The sequence below is a fragment of the Armigeres subalbatus genome, chromosome 3, assembly GCF_024139115.2.
Source record: "Armigeres subalbatus isolate Guangzhou_Male chromosome 3, GZ_Asu_2, whole genome shotgun sequence".
Classification (NCBI taxonomy): domain Eukaryota; kingdom Metazoa; phylum Arthropoda; class Insecta; order Diptera; family Culicidae; genus Armigeres; species Armigeres subalbatus.
In genome coordinates this window covers 427,614,669-427,637,993 of record NC_085141.1, presented here as the reverse complement: position 1 = coordinate 427,637,993, position 23,325 = coordinate 427,614,669, and the positions used below count along the sequence as shown (strand labels likewise).

General features: G+C 43.5%; 1 protein-coding gene across 1 annotated transcript; it reads left to right on the top strand.

The window, feature by feature from the left end:
- The first annotated feature begins 9,204 nt into the window (after nucleotides 1–9,204).
- Nucleotides 9,205–14,806, top strand: LOC134224449 (transient receptor potential cation channel subfamily V member 5). The gene is made up of 6 exons (XM_062703802.1): nucleotides 9,205–9,694; nucleotides 9,815–11,047; nucleotides 11,109–11,260; nucleotides 11,322–11,595; nucleotides 14,261–14,503; nucleotides 14,574–14,806. Exons 1-6 carry the CDS (start codon nucleotides 9,296–9,298, stop codon nucleotides 14,712–14,714), a joined length of 2,442 nt encoding a protein of 813 aa, XP_062559786.1. The 5' UTR covers nucleotides 9,205–9,295; the 3' UTR covers nucleotides 14,715–14,806.
- The last annotated feature ends 8,519 nt before the right edge of the window (nucleotides 14,807–23,325 follow it).

The window sequence follows — 23,325 nt, the reverse complement described above, 5'->3', positions numbered from 1 at the left end:
TTTCTCATATTGAATTCATTTGAAGAGAAATCCTTCTTAAACCGCTTAATTTATTTTATTGTTCCTGCCTGGCGTTTGTAAAGCATAATCGTCGATCCTGGGCGATGTTCCTCCAGGTTCCTCGAACGTTTTGGATTCTCAGGTCCGGTTTTACCGTGTACAGCAAGCGTGTTCGTGGCCATCCACAAAGTCGCCGGTCTCTATGCGGTACTCTGTTGATTATAGTTTACGCTATTCTTTCTATCGACATTCGCACCAAGTGACCAGCCCACTGACGTCTGCCACATTTTATGCGATTAAAAATATTTTCTACTTTGTATATTTTACACAGCTCGTGATTCATGCGTCTGCGTTACACAGCATTTTCTCACTTTTCGCTCGAAAATCCTGAAAGCATTCCGGCCCGCCTCTTTTAACGTCCACGCTCCATGTTCGAAAAAGGGCTACTGGTAGAATCGGAGTTATGTATAGAGCAAATTTCGTTACCGTCTGCATGTTACGGGACCTAAGCTGGTTACGTAATCCATGGAAGGCTCTTTTTCCGGCAACTTATACCCATCGAACACTATTTCAGCACCAACACCACCAGGTCTTCATCTATCGCTATTCGCAACCATGTACTTTGTCTTGGTAGAGTTGCCTTTCCTGGCCAAACCCATCTTCATTGGGACAAAAGTCTCCACTACTGAATTTTGATCTCTGAAGTGACTGCTGAATGTCATTCTTCTAGCAGCAGCAAAGGTCACAAGTCGCTGAACATTATCGTTGGAAGCGGAATAAAGGCTTTCCGTACCAATGACGGGCGAAAGAAGCTTTCTCTCCCGATCGGCATGTTTGTATCCCCGATGACAATCTTTACATCGTGTTTTGGAACTCTTCGTAGGCCTTATCAAGGCACTAATAGAACGCATCCTTCAAGACATCAGACTTATCGTCCGTTGGGGCATAGATGCTCGGGTAACTCACCCCATCTGCTTCCCGACCACTATGAACCCTACTTCAAGGTCTGACTTTCCAATTGTTGTCCTTCATTCGTTGCCGCGTCTGTTGACGTTGCCGTTGTCAGACCGTAGACAGTTCTACTTGCAGCTGCAATTCGACTTTTCACCTCGGGACTAACGTCATTAGCACATGTAACGAGTGATCCAAGAAATATGAATTCACCGACAACCTTAATTCGCATCCCATACATTTCCACCTCGGGATTAACACCGTTGGGACTGTCCCGTTCTCTGCCAGGTACTATGTTTTGACAGAGCTTATGGTCAGTCCTATTATTTCAGTATTTTGTTAAAATGGCACGAAAGCCTCTTCCACTGCTCTGCGATCTACACCAATGACGTTGAGGTCATTCGTAAAACCAAGGTTATTGATGATGGTTCCGTTTCTTGGCACACCCGATCATCAATTTCGCGACCCGATCATCATCCTTCCAGAGGGATATTGAATAGCAGAAAAGAGAGCACATCTCTTTGCTTCAATCCATTTAACATATCGAACGAATCGGATGCCTCACCAGATATTCTGACGCTTGATTTGGACCCATTCAGCGTCGCACGAATCAGCCTAATAAGCTTTACCGGAAAGCCATGTTCTAGCTTTATACCCCACAGTTCGTTCCATTTCACTAAGCCGAACGCAACAGATGATGTTTGTCCACAAGTTGTATTCCCGGAGTTTATCACGGATTTGTCGCAGAGTAAACAGCTGTACCATTGATGATCGTCCTTTTCGAAAACCACTTTGATATTCGTCGACAAAAGTCTCCGCAATCGAATTGTCCATCATCCTCAATCCTGATTGTCCATTCAACTAGAGAATTCCTCCGCAACGCCCTTGCCCAACAGTCGCTATATGTTCATTGTTCAACCGGCACTAAATACGCATAGAACCGGTAATGCTGCATAGCCTTGCGGCGTGAATCTTACATACCACCAGATAGTGGACAGAGTCGATATTTGAGCCTCGAAAATTTTTGTTTTATTGTTTTATTCAGGTACTAATAAAGGAAAGGTCCTCACATCTTTTACATCTGAGAAATACCGACCGTTCGCCAACACAGGATGGATTTCAGAGCACGTATCGCCATTTGGGTGTCTCCAGGTGTGCTTTCGAATATTCTTGCGTGACAATAGGTAGGGAAAGAGGCCCCAAAACGATTCCTCGAAATCGGACCTCCTTAAGCGCTGCAACCTCCACCTTCACCTTTTGCAACTCTCGAGTATGAGAGCAACTCGTGCAGGTTTCAACAGGGTCCTAACGCTCCATGTGCCGAGTTACCAAACAGTTAAGGCTTGCCGTTGTATTTTTCCGATTATACAATTCTGTATACATTTTTTTGGGGTTGATTGTTAGTTTTTTTTCGGTATGTCGCCTTAAGGGGAACAAACGCGTATTTTATAATTTTATATAAGTTTAATCATATTCATATTGCATATTTTGGACTCGATATATCAATACACCATGCGTCCCCACATGCCCGTATTTTTTTTTTTGATCTTTATTAGAGTGATTTTTATATGGAATATAAGTTCATCACTAGGAATATGCTCGTATGTTTACGTGATTTTTTATTATATACTTACTTGTGTGTGGTTTTTTAAGTTTTACATTAAGTTCAACACAAGTTTATATATTGAGGATTGGATATGTCAAAAACTTTTGCCATAGGGTATCGGCAGGCATTCCCGGCAGGCTATTGCGCTGCGGCACATCCCCCTAAAGCCGCAAATGCATCTTTAAGTTCGATTTCAACTACCTACATCGTATATAAATTCTCGGATGAACACACACAGATACGGAGGAGTTTTGACATGATAATGTTTCTATCTCTGGTTTTTGGGCCTGACGGGAATTCCATCTGTAATAAATGAATAAAATAAGTAAAGTAATAAATAAAAAAATACGAAACTACGAATCATCGACAAAATTTTCAGGGAACTTTAGCTTCAACTTTTGTAAAGACGCAAGTTATAATGTGGAGACATTATAAAGACGTTATAATGTGGAAATAATATTTGTTTATCTTTTTTTTGTAGGGGAATTGATAATTAAGCTGACCAAGCAACACACAATGGGGTCAAACGCAAAGGGATGTAATTGACTAAAACTTAGTTTTGATAAAAATTGGTGCAAAGTTTCTCCATGGTTTTTCGTTTCATACAAATTGTATGTCAAAAAAGTCAAATTACTAATTTTCTGTGAATTTTTACATCTTCTATATCAGCGGTTCTCAACCTTTTCTATGAGAGGTACCCCCTATTTTTTCTGTGAATAAAATAAGCGTAAGTCGTAAGAGTTATGAAAAATAGACCTTTAACTCCAATAAGTTGGGAACATCGTGAACGGAAACGTGAAACTTACCAAACAAATTTATTTTATACATCATGCTTTCTACATGACTTTTATGACTATTGAGGGCTTCTGAGCCACTTATGTAAATGTAGCCTTTCGCGCATCTTGAAAGGAGGCTTCCAAACCTCTCGAAAGGAGGCTTCTGAGTCTTTTGAAAGGAGGCTTCCGAACTTAATGAGAAAAGGCTTTCAAGCGTCTTGAAAGGAGGCTTCCGGGACTTTTTAAAGGAGGCTTCTGAGCCTTTTGATAGAAAGCTTCCGAACTTCATGAGAAGAGGCTTTCGAGCGTCTTGAAAGGAGGCTTCAGGGTCTCAAGTTAGCTTCCGGGCCTCTTGAAAGAAGGTTTCGTGGCCTCTTGGAAGAAGGCTTCCGGGCCTCTTGAAAGGAGGCTTCCGGGTCTCTTGAAAGGAGGCTTCCGGGCCTCTTGGAAGGAGGTTTCGGGCCTCTTGGAAGGAGGTTTCCGGGTCTCTTGAAAGGAGGCTTCCCGGTCTCTTGAAAGGAGGCTTCCGGGCCTCTTGAAAGGAGGCTTCGGGCCTCTTGAAAAAGGCTTCCGGGCCTCTTGAAAGGAGGCTTCGGGCCTCTTGAAAGGAGGCTTCTGGGCCTCTTGAAAGGAGGCTTCAGGGCCTCTTGAACGGAGGCTTCCGGGCCTCTTGAAAGGAGGCTTCCGGGCCTTTGAAAGATGGCTTCGGGCCTCTAGAAATAAGGCTTCCGGGCCTCTAGAATGGAAGCTTCTTAAAGGAAGCTCCAGGCCTCTTGAAAGGAGGCTTCCGGGCCTCTTTAAAAAAAGGAGGCTTCCGGGACTCTTTAAAAAAAGAAGGCTTTCGAACCTCATTCTTTAAAAAAAGGAGGCTTCCGGGACTCTTCAAAAAAAGGAGGCTTCTGGGCCTCTTTAAAAAGTAGGCTTCCGGGCCTCTTAAAAAAGGAGGCTTGCGGGCCTCTTGAAAGAAAGCTTCCTAACCTCTTGAAAGGTTGCTTTCGGACCTCTTGAAAGGAGGCTTCCGGGCCTCTTGAGAGGAGGACTCCGAGCCACTTGAAATGAAACCTTCGAGTTTCTTGAAAAGGAGGCTTCCGAGCCTCTTGAAAGGAGTCCTCTGAGCCTCTTGAAAAGAAGGCTCCGTGCCACTTGAAAAGAGGCGTCCAAGCCTCCAAGAAAGGAGGTCTCTTAAAGGGAGGCTTCCGAGCTGCTTGCAAGGAGGCTTCTGAGAAGCGTTGAAGGAGGCTAATAATCCTCGTGCAATAAAGCAACTGACTTAAAAAAGCCTTCATGCCTCTCAAATTGTGGCTTCAGAACCTTTAGACTCTAAATTTTAGTTCAGAAGCATATTCTTAACGTATCATTCATTATTTTGTTTCGATTAAGTAGAAGATTTGTTTGTTTAATTTGTTCATTCGACGTTTTATCCTATTGATTTTTTGTTCCGCAGCCCTTCATACACTGTGCTGGTTGTGAAGGGCTGGATTCAATTGGCTTTAATTTACTGATCGCCATACATATTATGTACAAGACAAAGTTTTGATATAAAAAAATACACATGTGTCAAAACTTTATCAATAATATTGAATAATAATTGTAATACATCCGCCATTACGCACTTTTGTTCGAGGTACCCCCTGGGACCAGCGAAGGTACCCCCAGGGGTACATGTACCCCAGGTTGAGAACCGCTGTTCTATATAATAAAAATGAAATGGTTTGTGTTCGTATCCGCATAACTCGAAAACGGCTGGATGGATTTTCTTCATTCCTTCAACCGAAAGGTTAATTATAGTTTCCGATGGGTTTATATGATATTTGCTTATGCAGAAATAACGAATTAAGACGAGTAAATCGAGCAAAACTAAAAGTTAGATTCGTATGGAAATTGTGCAGAACAGTTTACAACGTACATTTTCGCCTACTATGCAGGACAACGTCTGCCGGGTCGACTGGTTTATTATAAAAATCGAATCCCATTCGGCCGAAAGCCATTTAGCCGAATGCTACTAGGCAGAACAAACCTTTAGACCGAAACCCATCTAGCCGGAAGTAATTTGGCCGAACGGGTCGTCCGGCAAAATACGACATTTGTTTACAATGTTCTGATAACTCTGATGTGAATATGTACATTATGTGGAAGTTTATTATTCTTCTTCTTTCTTGACATTACATTCTTCACTGGGACATTGCCGCCTCGCAGTTTAGTGTTTATTAAGCTCTTCTACAGTATTAACTGCGAGGTTTCTAAGCCAAGTTACCATTTTTGCATTTATATATCATGAGGCTAACACGATGATACTTCTATGCCCAGGGAGGTCGAGACAATTTCCAATCTGAAAATTGTCTAGACCGGCACCGGGAACCGATCCCAGGCATCCTCAGCATGGTCTTGCTTTGTAGCCGCGCATCTTACCGCACGGCTAAGGAAGGCCCCTGTGGAAGATTATGATTTGAAAAATGTATTGGAGGTAACTACTTGTCTTTGACAGGACTCGAACCCACGACCCTAAGGACATTTGGCCGAGCAGACCATTAGGCTGAAAGTCATTTGGCCGAATAGGTCATTAGCCGAATAGGACAATTCCCACTTATTTTTTCCCCACTTCTCACTGTGAAACATGAGTAAATCACGTTTCACTACGCATTTCTCACTTCTCACAGTGAGAAGTTAGAAATGAGGAGTGAGAAGTGTGACGTCACATTTCTCACTGCTTACTGTGAAAAGTGAGTAGTGCGAAGTGAGTAGTGAGACGCCTCACTAATCACTTTTCACTTCTCACTTTTTACAATGAGCAGTGAGAAATGAGAAGTGAGTAGGGAGACGTCTTACATTTGGCTGAATAGGTAATTTTGAATCTTGAACTAGTCCATTTTTTCACATAGGCACAATTTGTTTGTAAATCAAAAGTTTGTTCTTAAGACAAAGTTTTGATTTTCTGTTTATAAGTGGATATAGACACTTACTATTTTTGTTACATTTAGCTTGAATGTCTTCAATGTGACTTTTAAAAGTTAATTTTTGATCTAGCAGAAGTCCTAAATATTTAGCTTCGCTAGACCAATTAATTGGAACCCCATTCATAGTGACAATATGTCGGCTACAAGGTTTCAAATAAAAAGCTCTCGGCTTATGTGGGAAAATTATAAGCTTGGAAGCATTCGAAGAAATTTTCTATTTGTGCAAGTAAGTGGAAAAATATCTAAACTTTTTTGCAATCCGTGTCATCTGCAAACAAAGATTTTTGACACCCTGGTGGTAAATCAGGTAAGTCAGAAGTAAAAATGTTATACAATATGGGCCCCAGTATGCTGCCTTGGGGAACAACAGCTCTTACAGGTAATCTATCAGATTTAGAATTCTGGTAGTTTATCTGCAGTGAGCGATCCGATAAATAATTTTGGATCAGTTTAATAATGTACAGAGGAAAATTAAAATTCATCAATTTTACAATCAAATGCTTTCTCTATATCAAGAAGAATCATCTCGTCTTTCCGCGTGCTTCGGATGCAGTTCACATCACAGTTTTTCGTTAACTCATGGCCTTCAAGACTTCAGCGTTGCTTTTATCGTCAGTCTTGACGATAATCGCCTCGCCTCTGTCTTTGCGCTTGCCACTGCCATTGAAAGGCGCACCCGTCTTCTCCTGGGCTCTACCCTTCTTAGCAGTGGTGCGCACCTTCTTAGCAGTCCTGCCACACTCTTTGCTTTGCTGACGTTTCCTTCTCGTCTTCTTGGGGTTCACGACCTACCTCCAGGGTAGGTCTTCCTCCCGGCGAGCTTCAGTGGTCCTCGTTGGTAGAGGCACTGGTTTCTCCGCCTTGGGAGGGTCGGCCTTTCGCTCAACCTTCTCCCGTCTCTCCCGCTTAGGAGCTGCAGACTTTTCTGTAGCAACTTTCAGGTTCGCCTCAGGTTCGCGCGTAACCTTACTGAGCTTCGGAGTCGCTCTGTCACGGCCTTCCTTCTGTGGAGTTCCTCGATCTGGCTCTCCGCCAACCGTTTCCCTTCGGCAGGAGGCGAATCTTCGATTCAGCCTCTTCTTTTTCCTTCACCGCCTGGTGTTCCGCCAGTTTCCGCTCCTTCACGAGTTTGCGAATTCCTCGCTCCGCACTCTTGCTGGCCTCTAGTAGGGTCCTCCACTCGGACTTGGCCTCCACTACTAGGGCACAGAGCGCCTGTACAGCAAGTTTGTGGTCCTTGCTGTAATTAACACTGTTGTTCAGGAACGACATGATCACGTCTGAAACATCCGTGATTACCTCCATCGTCTGGCCACCGCGTTCCTCGTGGTTCACAATCACCGAGTTGATGACTCGGGTCAGGGTGGGGCCATCCATCTTTGCTTCAACCGGCACCTCCTCAGACCCTCCACGGGTTTCTCCATCGCCTTCCCCGGCGATCTTTGGGAAGACCTCTCAAGGCCACTACGTCTGGCGAAAGGATTCTCCTTGCCGCCAGTCGCCACTCCTCCTTCGTTCGTCGTTTCGGTATTTTTTGCAGATTTTATGATTGTTTGGTACCCCTTGCGGCTGCTGTCGAATCCTGCTGGTATAGTCGCCTTCGCGATCCCATGGTTATCTATACATACCTTGCGGCATGCAGGGAGACCATGCGAGGGTTGACACTTTCGTGTTTAGTGCTAGATCAGCGCTAGTCAGGAAAGAGCATCTGACCCTACTCCCACTCAGCTGGGAACTGAACGGCAAGATTGTACCGCGTGCTACAAGGCCCGCCACGGTATTCGCCGTTTCAGGTCGGTGCCACCCGGCCTTACTAAGAGAATAGAATAACCAGACTACCAGCCCTCGCTTTCACAATATTCCAATATCCAGAGACAAAGTCCAATATCATGCAACCAGTATACCATAATCAGGATCTTACTGAGATCAACCCTCCCTAGGCTTGTGCTTTCGAAGCGGCACACAGTCGCTTTGATAGAGTCTGCTTACGGTTGGGAAGATAGAAGATTGCAACGATTTTTGTCTAAAATTGGAAATTATGTTGTTGGACATTGGTTGCAATGTCTCAATATTAGAAATTCTAAGAAGTTCATTGGTACTATACCACGGAAGCAACTTTAGAATCATTTTTAAAATTTTATTTTGTTTCCTCTGAAGTGCCTTTTTCTGGTATTGTGGCAACTAGTCCATATTGGCATAGCAAACAACATGGCTGAAGAGGTGAGCCAGCCTAGGGCTGCAAACCTCTATAATAAAGATATATAAAAAAAACAACAACATGGCTAAAAATTTGTTTATAAACCAAAAATTTGTTCTTAAGACAAGTGGAGACACTTAATATATTTGTTACATTTGGCTTGAATGCCTTAATTGTGACTAAACATACAATTATTAACGTGTTAGTCCCATAATATACGAATGCAAAAATGGTAACTTGGAATTAAAACCGCACTGTTAATCACTGTGGAAATGCTTAATGAATACTAAGCAGGCAATGTCTCAGTTGGGTATGTAATGCCAATAAGAAGAATGTGCAAGAAACAAAAACCATTTCTGCCATCGTTAGTGTTTAAGAAAAAACAGCTATGCATCTTTCCAATAATTCATCTCTTGATATTTTTCATTTGTATAGAATAGCTTATGGTCTCTGGTAAATTGATCAACATGAGTCTCCAAAGATTTGAACAAGTTTTTCAAGTTTATTTCGAAAAATACAGCTGTCAATCATGCCAGGTTCCATGAGGCACCTGTCATTACTCATGAACATGCTTCGTATCTGTACCGGCTGGCGAAGCATCGACATACAAGAAGCACATGGCACACGGCAAACACAAACGGCATGTCGGTCGCTTCCAAGGAAACCCTTTTCACTCGTTGGTTCGATAACGTTTCAGTGAGAAAATTTGTTCTGGAAAGTTTGGCAGCATTACCCGCGCCTATTCGCAAAATTGTGTGATAATTGTTATGTAAAAAAATTGATGATAAAAAATTAGTTCCCTTCTTAAATCATGGGAAATACGGAAAGCAACGTTACCAGCGGAGTCAAGAAGCAGGCTGGAGTTTCCACCCAGGCGCTGTACAAATTCGTCAACCTGAAGGGAGGTGGTCTTCTTGTGGATATGATGAAAAGAGCCATTCAAAATAAACAATATGCGGAAATAGATCATGCCATAAAAACGAAAGTGGAACCATTTCTGTACAACAAAGGCAAAGGGAAATACATTCCGGTGGCGCAGTTGGTCCTGCTGCGGAATCGAGAACGGCCACGGTCGAAACAACTGCCTGAAATCCGTGCTCTGGAGAATCCTGAAGAGGATTTCGATATTGACGCAGTATGTCCGGATGTGAGCGAGGCCGAATATCAGAGGAACCCGTCGGGGTACAGGGAGGTGTGTTGGAATATCAAGGTGAGTGAGAATGTTTTATGAATGAGGAGCACATGAGGGCGCCAAAAAAAAGTGGAGCAAATCCGAGTGAGAAACTGTTGAATGTTTTGATGTGGTCGTATATGTTTTTACAAATTACAGGAGCGCGGAGCAGTTGGGGAAACTATTCTTCATCTGTGCTTGCTTAACGCAACTTCTTTGCATGCTGATCTTGCCAAACGTCTGCTGCGATTCTACCCGAAACTCATCAACGATATCTACATGTGCGACGAGTATTATGGGGAAAGTGTGCTTCACGTGGCAATCGTCAATGAGGATCCAGCAATGGTAAAATATCTGTTGGACAGTGGATCTGACGTTGACGAACGATGTTGCGGAACGTTCATGTGTCCCGAGGATCAAAAAGCAACACGTTACGATTCGATCGAAACGGAAATCATCTGCGTCCTTCCCATGACCAACTACGATGGATACGTTTACTGGGGCGAATATCCTTTGAGTTTCGCGGCTTGCTTAGGTCAGGAAGAGTGTTATCGGTTGGTTTTGGCTCGTGGAGCTGATCCCGATAACCAAGACTCGAATGGTAACACGGTTCTACACATGCTGGTCATCTACGAAAAAATTACAACATTTGACATGGGGTACGAAGTTGGCTCATCGTTGGATATAAGAAATCTACAAAATCTGACGCCATTGACATTGGCTGCTAAGCTCGGTCGGGTAGAGATGTTTTTCCACATTATGAACATCGAGCGAGAGATTTACTGGCAGTTGGGGAGTATTACTTGTGCAGCTTATCCGCTGGATTTGATCGACACGATTGACATCGAAACCGGAAACATCAACAAAGATTCAGCATTAAATTTGGTAGTGTTTGGTGACAAAGCGGAGCATTTAGATCTACTTGAAGGCGTATTGATTGATCTTCTCAAAACCAAGTGGAATTCTTTTGTCAAAAACAAGTTCTATCGTCAATTTTTTGTGTTCTTCTGGTACTTTTGCGTATCACTTGTCAGCTTTATACTACGGAAAGGACCAATGAGTGTGGAAGAAACGGAGACAAACCGTACCTCAACGAGCATCACGATGAAAAATCTAACATTTTCGGATAACTCAAACGCGACACTCCCCACTCTGCTGTCAGCAGATGCCAATGAAAAACTCACCCAATTCAACGAGAGCCTGTTTGATCCATCGGCTGTTGATGAAAACATTTTCTTCAACGCCAAGTGCGCTACTATGGCGTACGACAATTTGGAGGATAAAATACGGTTGGTGTCTGAGATTATTATTCTGATTGGATCGTTTCTCTACTTGGTTGGAGCATTGAGAGAATTCCGCTTTTTGGGACGTAAAATGTTCATCGAAAACTTGGTAAATTTTGTATCCGATTTCTTATAAATAAATGTCATTATACCTGAACTTATCTTTACAGATGATTTCTCCTTCCCGAGTCCTGTTTCTGTTCTCGTGTTGCATAATGATGGTGGTTCCGTTTTTGAAGGTGCTCTGCCTGATCGAACTTGAGGATCATGTGGCTGTTACGATCATGTTGACAACTGCGCCATATTTCTTGTTCTTCTGTCGGTATGTGTGATATCTTATTATTAATCGTTAATTGAAATCTGATCAATTTGATCTTTTGTAGAGGATTTAAAACCGTCGGACCGTTCGTTGTGATGATCTATCGTATGGTGATGGGAGACTTGTTGCGGTTCGTCGTCATCTATTTGGTGTTTGTGATGGGATTTTCCCAGGCCTACTATATAGTGTTCTTATCATTCAAAGGCGAAGAAGAAAGCGATGAAAATCCAATGCCTTCTCCGATGGAATCGATTGTTGCGATGTTTTTGATGTCTTTGACAAATTTTGGTGATTACTATGGAGCACTGGACAAAACAGAACACGAGGGTTGCGCTAAGGTACGTCTTTGTTGTAACCACTTCGCGGTGTATCGGACTACTAAGATTCACACCTTTTCCTAACATTAGTTTTATAAAAACAAATGGTCAATTTTTTACTAGGGTAAGAGGTATTTTGGACTACCAGTTCGACGGCTCATATTTTGGACCACTGAGTGCAAATTCCTCTTGGTGGTCCAAAATATGAGCCCCCGTAAGGGTGGTCCAAAATACATCCTTTACCCTATTCCTGAACTCAAAAGTGTTTGTTTTAGATTGTTTTTCAATCTTGCTTGCTTGTGACTTCTACGTCAAAATATTGAACTTTTGCTGCTTTATTTCGTTTTATTTCTCAGTATTGTTTGAATATTAAACAAATTACAGGATCATTTTGTGTTTTGAGCTATAGTAACTTTAAAAAAAATCTACACATAAAGTCGCTAGAGTCAAGTAAGTAATGGGGAACTGCTCCTTGAATATATTATTTGATACATACATTCGGTAGTTAAATCGTCATATATGAAACCATCTCTGTTTTATATTTATTTTTACAACGATTTTTTTTTGTAAAATTTGTTTCCGTATCGATCTGAGTAAAAACAATCAGAAGGGTTATGTACAAGACACAACCGCCCAACGTAAACTACGAAAGGCAGTTTTGTTCATTGAGGGTTGTAGTGCCATCATGCATGAATATTTTTAGAAAATTCATTTGATTAATCATAATCACTGGTTTCGAACAAAACTAGCGTATCTTAAGATATGAAAATTGTTGGCGATTCAAACCATGCGTGAGTCAAATCCCATCAGAATCATGGCCTAGAGATTTGCTCATGATTCGAATCGCAATTTGCATCATTGCATGATATTTACGTGTTCTTCATTGTTGAATGCATTGATTTAACTCTTTTTCGTCTAAAACAATGGCTATTAATTGCACATATAAACAAAACGTACGCCTCGATTGCGTTTTGACGCTTTTTAGAACGAAATCATTTTTCAGTGAGTGGGCGAAGCGATGCGATTCTGGCCGAGAAACTCAAGCGCGATGCTCCCCCTACAGAATCGCAGGCGAGTTAGCTCGTGCATGAAACCTCGATGATTCAGATTTGAGTATGATTCTACCAACACTGAGTGTCACTATGGATAAAATATTTGTGCAACCATTTTATTAATATCATTGCAAGACTTTTGAATCAGGGAGCAAGAAGGTGATAGCTCTATTGTAACTCATATAGTCCTTTTCAAGAATGTATGCATTCCGAAGCTTTTGTCGTATACAATAAATACCGCATGATTGTACCCACGTATTATAAAAATATCTTAAGTGCATTCACACTTCCTAAATCAAAGTTAAATCCTTCTGATTCAGGCGCGCATTTAATTGTACAAAATATTATTGAGCCGATATAAATATTTTTTTATATGACTCCGCCCCCCCCCTCTTTGGATTGTTTTGCTCAAAAATAACAATTTGAGGGGCAACAAAAAAAAAATTCCGGTAAATTTTGAGAACTTTCAAAACATTCTTTAACAAATCCTAGGAGTTTTTTTTCCTTTTTAATATTTATTTTTTACTTGCAGACCGACGAACTTTGTTTCGCCTTAAATTGATTTATTCTCTGATTAGTTCTCGAGTTATACAGAAATGTTTGGTTTATTTGTATGGGAGCCCCTCTTTCCAGAGGGGGAGGCGTTGCAAACCATCACAGAAACATATCTTCCCTTCCAAAACCTACACACACCAGATTTGGTTCCATTTGCTTGACCTCGAGTCATGATGAAATTGGTGTTTCATTTGTATAGGAGCCAGGTTTCAAAGAGGAAATGGGGTCTCGAACCATCTTAAGAACCTTCTCCGGCCCCAAAAACCTCTGCATTTAAATTTTAATGCCGCTCGATTCAGTAGAAGATGAAGAAAACTACCCCCTCCCCCTTGACTTTGCGGAGATCATAATTTTTCATAAATATGTGTAACGGCCTTATTAGTTTTCAGTTTGCAAAAAAACATTTTTCCAAAGTCGTTTTTTAATATAAACATGTTTGCTCAATTACATTGCGATGATTGCATTACTAGCAAGGGCATTGGCATTGATAACAATTGATCGTCTCATGCCTGCACAAACATGCCCCTATCTGCATCACTTTTTATACAGCATGCACTACATTACGCATTTTTGTTTACATTTTGTTTCGACCGCGGTCACTGGTCAGACTCCATTGTTCTACTTTTTGTGCGAAACACCGCACAAAAAGCAGAGTCCAAAAATCAACCACACTGAAGGGCGACGGCCGAAACGAGACTCTAGCGGACAAGAAAAGAGGGTGCTGCCAAAATGATCCGATACCCTATTTTAACGTTCATAACCCAAAGTTTCAATATAATTGACAAATTGGTAGAGAATTTCCGAGTCGATTGATATATAAATCTCAAAAATCCATCGGAAGATAAAGGCGCTATTAACGTTCAAAATCTTACATGATTTCGTGACGGTCTCGAATTTGGAAATTTTCGTTTGTCACCCTGCATCCGAGTCTTCCCCTTAGACGTAGTTTACGTCAAAAAAACTGAATCGCATTCAAAATTATTCAAGCCGTTGCTAAATTAATTTTATTTCTAGTACGAAATGTCTGAAGAAGCAAAATACCTACATCAATAATATACAGCACACGTTGCACTTTCCAGGTCCTGTTCGTTATTTTCATGGTCATCGTGGCGGTCCTGTTGGTCAACTTGCTCATCGCCATGATGGGTAACACGTACACCATGATTGCCGAGACGAAGAACGAGTGGCAACGGCAGTGGGCGCGGATCGTACTGGTGGTGGAAAGAGGCGTCCCTCCGAGCGAGCGGTTGAAAAACTTCATGAGCTACAGCCAGCCGATGTCGGACGGGAGACGGGCCCTGGTGTTGCGACTGAATATGACGGTAATTATAAATTCATGGCAGATCTCAGTTCCTAGACCAGAACTAGCTTGCCCCCGTGATTGTTTTACAGGACGAAGATAAGGAAGAAATGAAGGAAATCCTCGAGATGAAACGTGTTCATGACCGCTTGAAGAAGAAACGGCAAGTGGAGCGGGAAGCGAGAGCCACGAAGCGACGACTAATCATGGAAAAGTTTGCGGATGTTTATTAGAGATAATTTAGAATAGTTCAATTTCAGCCGTTTTGTAGATTAATTTGTTAATAGTGTCATTGTTCGATTTTTTAAATACATTTCCATCTTGTTTGTTTCAAAAATAAGAACGCAAACCTAAACTATTATTTTTAAAGAAAGGAATCATGCGACCGAGGTTGGCTGTCTATTCAAGTGCTTCCTATTTTCCCTATGAATAGTAGCCAGTAGCCTTGAAAATCTTCTATAGTAAAAGCTCCTCCATTTGTTTACCCAGGCTTTTTTGAATTACAATGCGAAAAAACAAGCAATTCATTTCAGGGGAGTGTGGCTAACTATGCACCCCATGAATTTCTACGACGATTCGTCATGAATGCACTTTCACATTTAAGGCAAAAGTATAAGATAGCTAATGCCGCGTGCCCAAAATCTAGCTTGGTTTGAGAATACTCCAATAAAGAGTTGTTTTGTGCGAATACAATGCGAAAAAACAAGCAATTCATTTCAGGGGAGTGTGGCTCACTATGCACCCCATGAATTTCTACGACGATTCGTCATGAATGCACTTTCACATTTAAGGCAAAAGTATAAGATAGCTAATGCCGCGTGCCCAAAATCTAGCTTGGCTTGAGAATACTCCAATAAAGAGTTGTTTTGTTCTTATGCGTCTACTGTTGATCAGGGCAATAAAAATTGCGCACAGAACACAGTTGTTGGACCTTCAGATTAGCTTTCAAACCTCAGTTTAAACAAATCTTCCTTCAGTACCAACGTATCAGTATTAGTTAAGTGTTAGAAGTGTATATGGTAATACAAACATAATCAACAGAATAACGTCTAATAAGTAGCCAAGTTACAGCGCCACCAGCCAGTGGTGGAGCCTGGTTCGTGAATTATAAACGATTTTGGGAAGGATAAAATAAAACTTTATGAAGATAGGTTTCGCTAACATGAATAATTGAGATTTTTGCATGTATAATATACAAACTTAAAATAAATCGCAGATTTCCGTGAAATTTCACCGAAACTGTCAACAGCAGAACTGTTCGGTGAATAATTTTACAGATTTTCGGTGGTTTTGACAGTTGAACAAAGGAAAAATCGCCGAAAATTTGGTGAAATAATTACCGAACAAATCTGCTGTTGAGATTTCGGTGAATTGAAGCAAAACTCACAGAAATCTGTGAAATGATTTAAGTGTGATATATGTATATATGTATAATATGCATATGTATATATGCAATGCATATGCATGTATATATGTGGGAAACCAGTGACCATAATTTTTGAGCGACGCTCGGACAATCAACAACTTCATTATCAAATGTTATTAATTGCGAGACAATCTGAAAAATGTGCAGTTACACTCATAGACACGCACAGAGCTGCTAGAAAAAGACAAAGGTGCAACCGACTCTTGTTGTACGTAAAGGTGACGGAAGCCTCTTTTCAAGAGGTTTCGATGCCTCATTTCAAGAGGCTCGGAAGCCGCCTTCCAAGCGGTTCGGAAGCCTCCTTTCAAGAGGCTCAGAGGCAAAACAGATAGACATCATAGAACAGCGGTTCTCAACCTGGGGTACATGTACCCCTGGGGGTACCTTCGCTGGCCCTAGGGGGTACCTTGGACAAAAATGCGTAATGGCGGACATATTACAATTCCAATCAAAATTCATTGATAAAGTTTTGATAATTGAGTATTTTCTATTTCAAAAATTTACATTGTACATAATATGTAATGCGATCAATAAATCCCAATTGAATCCCGCCTTCCACAACCAGCACAATGTATGAAGGGCTGCGGAACAAAAGATCATGTGAACAAAACGTCGAATGAACAAAATGATTTTTTTTTTCACTAAAGCTCGGTTGCTTCGTTGCAAGAGGATTCGAAGCATCCTTTTACGCCTCTCGGAAGCCTTCTTCCAAGCAGCTCGAAGGCTTCCTTTCAAGAGGCTCGGAAGCCTCCTTTTAAGTGGTTAGGCTGCCTTCTTTCAAGAGGTTCGGAAGCCTCCTTTCAAGAGGTTCGGAAGCCTCATTTCAAGAGGTTCGGAAGCCTCATTTCAAGAGGTTCGGAAGCCTCCTTTCAAGAAGCTCGGAAGCCTCCTCTCAAAAGGCTAGGAAGCCTTCTCTCAAGAGGCTCGGAAGCCTCCTCTCAAGAGGCTCGGAAGCCTCCTCTCAAGAGGCTCGGAAGCCTTCTCTCAAAAGGATCGGTAGCCTCCTCTCAAGAGGCTCGGAAGCCTCCTCTCAAGAGGTTCGGAAGCCGCCGTTCAAGAAGCTCGGAAGCCGCCTCTCAAGAGGCTCTGAAGCCGCCGCTCAAGAGGCTCAGGCCGCCTCTTAAGTGGCTCGGACGCCTACTCTCAAGAGGCTCGGATGTCTTCTCTCTAGAGGATCGGAAGAATCCTCTAAAGAGGATCGGAAGCCTCCTTTCAAGAGGCTCGGAAGCCTCCTCTCAAGAGGCTCAGAAGCCTCCTTTCAAGAGGCTCAGAAGCCTCCTTTCAAGAGGCTCAGAAGCCTCCTCTCAAGAGGCTCAGAAGCCTCCTCTCAAAGGATCAGAAGCCTCCTCTCAATAGGCTCAGAGCTTCCTCTCAAGAGGCTCAGAAGCCGCCTCTCAGAGGCTCAGGAAGCCGCCTCAAGAGGCTCGGAAGCCGCCTCTCAAGAGGCTCAGAGCCGCCTCTCAAGGCTCAGAGCCGCCTCTTAAGAGGCTCAGAGCCCTACTCTCAAGAGGCTCAGGATGCCTCCTCTCAAGAGGCTCAGGAAGCCTCCTCTCAAGAGGCTCAGGAAGCCTCCTTTCAAGAGGCTCAGGAAGCCTCCTCTCAAGAGGCTCAGGAAGCCTCCTTTCAAGAGGCTCAGAAGCCTCCTTTCAAGAGGCTCAGAGCCTCCTCTCAAGAGGCTCAGAAGCCGCCTCTCAAGAGGCTCGGAAGTTTCCTCTCAAGAGGCTCAGGAAGCCTCCTCGCAAGAGGCTCAGAAGCCTCCTCTCAAGAGGCTCGGAAGCCTCCTCTCAAGAGGCTCAGAAGCCTCCTCTCAAGAGGCTCAGAAGCCTCCTCTCAAGAGGCTCAGGAAGCCTCCTCTCAAGAGGCTCAGGAAGCCTCCTCTCAAGAGGCTCAGAAGCCTCCTCTCAAGAGGCTCAGGCCTCCTCTCAAGAGGCTCGAAGCCTCCTCTCAAGAGGCTCAAGCCTCCTCTCAAGAGGCTCAGAAGCCTCCTCTCAAGAGCTCAGGAAGCCTCCTCTCAAGAGGCTCAGAAGCCTCCTCTCAAGAGGCCTGGAAGCCTCCTCTCAAGAGGCTCGGAAGCCTCCTCTCAAGAGGCTCAGAAGCCTCCTCTCAAGAGCTCAGAAGCCTCCTCCTCAAGAGGCTCAGGAAGCCTCCTCTCAAGAGGCTCAGGCCTCCTCTCAAGAGGCTCAGAAGCCTCCTCTCAAGAGGCTCAGAAGCCTCCTCTCAAGAGCTCAGAAGCCTCCTCTCAAGAGGCTCAGGAAGCCTCCTCTCAAGAGGCTCGGAAGCCTCCTATCAAGAGGCTCAGAAGCCTCCTCTCAAGAGGCTCAAGCCTCCTCTCAAGAGGCTCAGGAAGCCTCCTCTCAAGAGGCTCAGAAGCCTCCTCTCAAGAGGCTCAGGAAGCCTCCTCTCAAGAGGCTCAGGAAGCCTCCTCTCAAGAGCTCAAGCCTCCTCTCAAGAGGCTCAGGCCTCCTCTCAAGAGGCTCAGAAGCCTCCTCTCAAGAGGCTCAGAAGCCTCCTCTCAAGAGGCTCAGGAAGCCTCCTCTCAAGAGGCTCAGAAGCCTCCTCTCAAGAGCTCAGGCCTCCTCTCAAGAGGCTCAAGCCTCCTCTCAAGAGGCTGGAAGCCTCCTCTCAAGAGGCTCGAAGCCTCCTCTCAAGAGGCTGGAAGCCTCCTCTCAAGAAGCTGGAAGCCTCCTCTCAAGAGGCTCGGAAGCCAACTCTCAAGAGGCTCGGAAGCCTCCTTTCAAGAAGCTCAAAAGCCTCCTCTCAAGAGCTCAGAAGCCTCCTCTCAAGAGGCTCAGAAGCCTCCTCTCAAGAGGCTCAGAAGCCTCCTCTCAAGAGGCCTGGAAGCCTCCTCTCAAGAGGCTCAGAAGCCTCCTCTCAAGAGGCTCAGAAGCCTCCTCTCAAGAGGCTCAGGCCTCCTCTCAAAAGGCTGGAAGCCTCCTCTCAAGGCTCGGAAGCCTCCTCTCAAGAGGCTCAGGAAGCCTCCTCTCAAGAGGCTCAGGAAGCCTCCTCTCAAGAGGCTCGAAGCCTCCTCTCAAGAGGCTCAGGCCTCCTCTCAAGAGGCTCAGAAGCCTCCTCTCAAGAGGCTCAGAAGCCTCCTCTCAAGAGGCTCAGGAAGCCTCCTCTCAAGAGGCTCAGGAAGCCTCCTCTCAAGAGGCTCAGGAAGCCTCCTCTCAAGAGGCTCAAGCCTCCTCTCAAGAGGCTCGGAAGCCTCCTCTCAAGAGGCTCAGGCCTCCTCTCAAGAGGCTCAGGAAGCCTCCTCTCAAGAGGCTCGGAAGCCTCCTCTCAAGAGGCTCAGAAGCCTCCTCTCAAGAGGCTCAAGCCTCCTCTCAAGAGGCTCGGAAGCCTCCTCTCAAGAGGCTCAGGAAGCCTCCTCTCAAGAGGCTCAGGCCTCCTCTCAAGAGGCTCAGGAAGCCTCCTCTCAAGAGGCTCAGGAAGCCTCCTCTCAAGAGGCTCAGGCCTCCTCTCAAGAGGCTCAGAAGCCTCCTCGAAAGAGCTCTGGAAGCCTCCTCTCAAGAGGCTCGGAAGCCTCCTCTCAAGAGGCTCGGAAGCCTCCTCTTAAGAGGCTCGGAAGCCTCCTCTCAAGAGGCTCGGAAGCCTCTTTTCAAGAGCCTTTCTAGAGGCACGAAAGCCTCTTTTCAAGAGGCTCAAAAGCCTCCCTTCAAGAGGCTACGAAGCCTATTTCCAAGAGGCTTGGAAAGATCTTTTTAAGAGGCTCGGAAGTCTCCTTCCAAGAGGCTCAGAAGCCTTCTTTCAAGATGCTCAGAAGCCTCCTTTCAAGAAGCTCAAAAGCCTTCTTTTCTAGAGGCTCAAAAGTCTTCTTTTCTAGAAACTCAAAAACCTCCTTTGAAGATGCTTGGAAGCCTTCTTTTAAGAGGCTCTGAAGCCTTCTTTCAAAAGGCTCAAAAGCCTCCTTTTTCCAAGAGGATCGGAAGGCTCCTTTCGAGAGGCTCGGAAGCCTCTTCACAAGAGGTTCGGAAGCCTCCTTTGAAGTGGTTAGGTTGCCTTTTTTCAAGAGGCTCGTAAGCCTGCTTTCAAGCGGCTCGGAAGTCTCCTTTCAAGAGGCTCGGAAGCCTCGCTTCAAGAAGCTCAGAATTCTTGGAAGCATACTATCAAGAGGCTCAGAAGCGTTCTTTCAAGATGCAACGGAATCTTCCTTTTAAGTGGCTCGAAAACCGCCTTCATGAGGCTCGGAAGCCTCTCTACACGAGGCTCAGAAGCCTCTAATAAAGGGGCGCGGAAGCCTACTCTAAAGGGACCCAAAAGCTTAAAGGAGCTTCCCTTCAAAGGGCTCGGAATTATGTTTTCAAGAGGATTGGAAGCCTACTTTCGAGAGGGGGTACCTCAAATCATGCAAAAGTTCGAAGGGGTACCTCTCAAGAAAAAGGTTGAGAACCGCTGTCATAGAACAAACAGAAAGTTTCACAGTAAACTCTTTGTGTATCAACAATTGACTAGGACTAGGAAAAACTTTGGCCTTCGACGGTCAATTTTCTTATCCATTTTCTTATTAGCTGCTTCTCAATAAGCATTGGAAGCTTATAGGGCACTTATCCAATAAAAAATAGTCTTCTTCAGCTTAAAAACTAGCTTATTCAGCTTTAGTCGTTTGCTGGGTTGCTGAATTTGACTATTGCGAGACCCAACAATTTGTATTATTAATTATTGAACAGAATTATGGGAATAATGAGTGGGAATGAGCTAAATACATGCTGAACTTCTTTCTATACCTTTCTATGCCTCTTTTTTTCAAATTAAATATACGTTTTCTTTGCATCTACATTATCAACTCTACTTATTTATTACAATTTTGTCCAAGACTGTTGTTCCGGGCTGTCTTCACTTCGAGTGGACAGTAAAAAACACTTATGACGAGCCCAGAGCCACTTTAAACTACAGGTCATCGTCCTGGTCACTTGCCCTCAACTACTGCGGTCAGTGATTGTTTCGGACACTGTAATGAACTTCACTGTTTTTACTTGAGCGTGAGGAAAAGAATAAGTCTGAATTTCCTCCGATTTTTGATGAACACTAAAGTTATATTTCGTTTGCTTCTCGCTGATTAGCTATCTGTACTGGACGTCGAGTCGATCATGCACGATCGTCCAACTGAGAATATGAGAGAATAATTGCTGCTATAAATTACTGAGGCGAATTGAGGTCAATTAGACTGGGTGGTAGATTACAGAACATGCCCCCCCCCCTTGAAACCAGGTGGTTTCAAGCAAATACTATTCCTAACTTCTAGACTATCTACTTTGGGTTTTTAATAATTAACAACATAGGTAGATCGTAATTTGAATTTTCGATAACACTGGTACTGTTGCAGTTGACTTTGAGATTCTTCGGGTGCTCTCATGTGTGGGCTTGCTTGTGGTGATGCGTTGCGTGTTGTCATGCTGTCCGAAAGTGTTCATTGATGAAATGGATGCTGCTGCTTCACTAGGACTTGAACGATGTTGTGTTTGTTTCTGCGCTTCGTCGTCGTTCATTGATGAAATGGTCTTGTCTCATTGTTGGGTAATATGCGTACTTCGATGGAATCGTCTTCCTTCTTTGGCGACGTTGCCGAGCTTGTCGCCACCGTGGTGTTGTTGTTGGGTTGTTGAGAATGGTGATTTCCTCAAGAAAATATGGATGTTGCCCGATACGGTGTGTAGTTTTCCGAAACTGGAACAACTTACCTCACACAGGCAATTAGGGTGCCTGAGGATTCTTCTTCTAGAAGTTCGTCGGATGTCTTCAGGATGTGACTTGTCCTCGATCGAAGCGATTAGCGGAAGAGCTGGCCGGGCTCATTGCCAACCGACTGGGAAACGAGGAGATTGGAGAAACAAGGTTGTCTCCAGACGATGGGGTGATAGCGTTTGTAGTGCTACCGAATACACAGGAGAGATTAATGAACAGCTTAACTGAACAATGACCAAGTGACCAAAGCGGGTTCCATATGCACCGAGATTAGGAGTAGATGCGTTCTCCTAAGCTGGACTGAAGAGCTTCAGCCTTAACGTTACCAAGACAAGGGACTTGGACAGACACACACAGACGATACTTGACGAGACTTGACCAATTGCAGACTGACGGGTTCATCAAAATTCACGAGGATGGCGATACGTGGATCAAAATGAGTGCACATGAAGAGTGCTTTTTAATTAGAATCTACACAGCAAAAAAAAATTTGTAATATCACATCGGATTTGATGCACATCATCGCCGTCGTAAATCGCATGTATTATTACATCTGTTTTGTGTTACAAAAAGTGATGTAATTGGCATTTCGTCGCCAAAATGAAACGGTGTAAGACGTAATATGTTCGACGTAATGAACAAAACGACGTAAAAACTAGCCAGCAGAAATCTCGCTTTCGGTAGCTGGGTTAGGGGAGGTTAGGGTTAGGGGAATTTTCTTTCAGTTTTTCAATAACATTCGCAAAATATTTTTTTATAAATTGTTATTTTTCATACATTTGTGCACATCGATATACAATATTATAACAAATGATCGATTTTCGTTGCAACTAACAGTATGTATTTTGAAATAAAGAATTTTGTAAAATTTGGCAATACTTAGTTTTTCCGATAGTTTTAATATTTTCTATTCCTAGATTTTCAGTTTTTCAGGCTGAAGGATTAGTATTTTAAGGCTTTTAAGTTTTTAGGAGATCTGTGCGCCGATAAAAATATTGTCGGCATCGGCGTGAACTTTTTTTTTGACAATAATGGGATGTAATGTTCTTAACGATTAATTCATCCGGAAATTTATCCAAAAACATCTTCGGAAATTCCTCCGGCAATTCTTCCAGCAGTTACTCCCAAAATTCTTCCACGAGATCCTTCGGAAATGAGATTATTCGAATATTTCTCCAGAAGAAATTCTTCCAGGAATTCCTAAAGAAATGTCTCTAGGAGTCCCTACGAAAAGTCCGCAATTAGTTCCTCTGAAAATTCCTCCAAGAACTTTCCTTCGAATATTCTAGAAATTCCTCCGGTAACTACTCCAACAACTGCTTCGAAAATACCTCCAGGAGTTTCCAGTAGTTCCTTCCGAAGTTCTTCCAAAAGTTCCTCCAGAGATTACTCCAAGAGTTCTTCCGGGAATTTCTTAAGAAGTTCCTTCGGAAATTCCTCCATGATATCTTTCGGGAGTATTTCTTCCGGAGATTCATCGAGGAAGCCCTGCAGACAATCCCCCAGCAGTTCCTCGAGATATTAATCCAGGAGTTTTTCCGGGAATTCCTCCAAGAGTTGCCACGAAAGACTGCCAAGAGTTTTCTCGAAAACTCCTCCATAAATTACTAGCAAAACTTTTTCGGATATACCTCCAGGAGTTTCTTCGTAATTTCCTCCTGAGGTTATTCCGGAAATTCCTCAAGAAGTTCATGCTCGGATTCCTCCTCCTTCAAAGACTCTCCTTCAAGAAAAAC

Excerpts from the sequence above, each read along its gene's own strand:
- LOC134224449 (XM_062703802.1), top strand. The coding sequence starts at position 9,296 with ATGGGAAATACGGAAAGCAACGTTACCAGCGGAGTCAAGAAGCAGGCT. Across the intron at positions 9,695-9,814 it reads AGGTGTGTTGGAATATCAAG|GAGCGCGGAGCAGTTGGGGA; the intron begins GTGAGTGAGAAT and ends TACAAATTACAG. Across the intron at positions 11,261-11,321 it reads TATTTCTTGTTCTTCTGTCG|AGGATTTAAAACCGTCGGAC; the intron begins GTATGTGTGATA and ends GATCTTTTGTAG.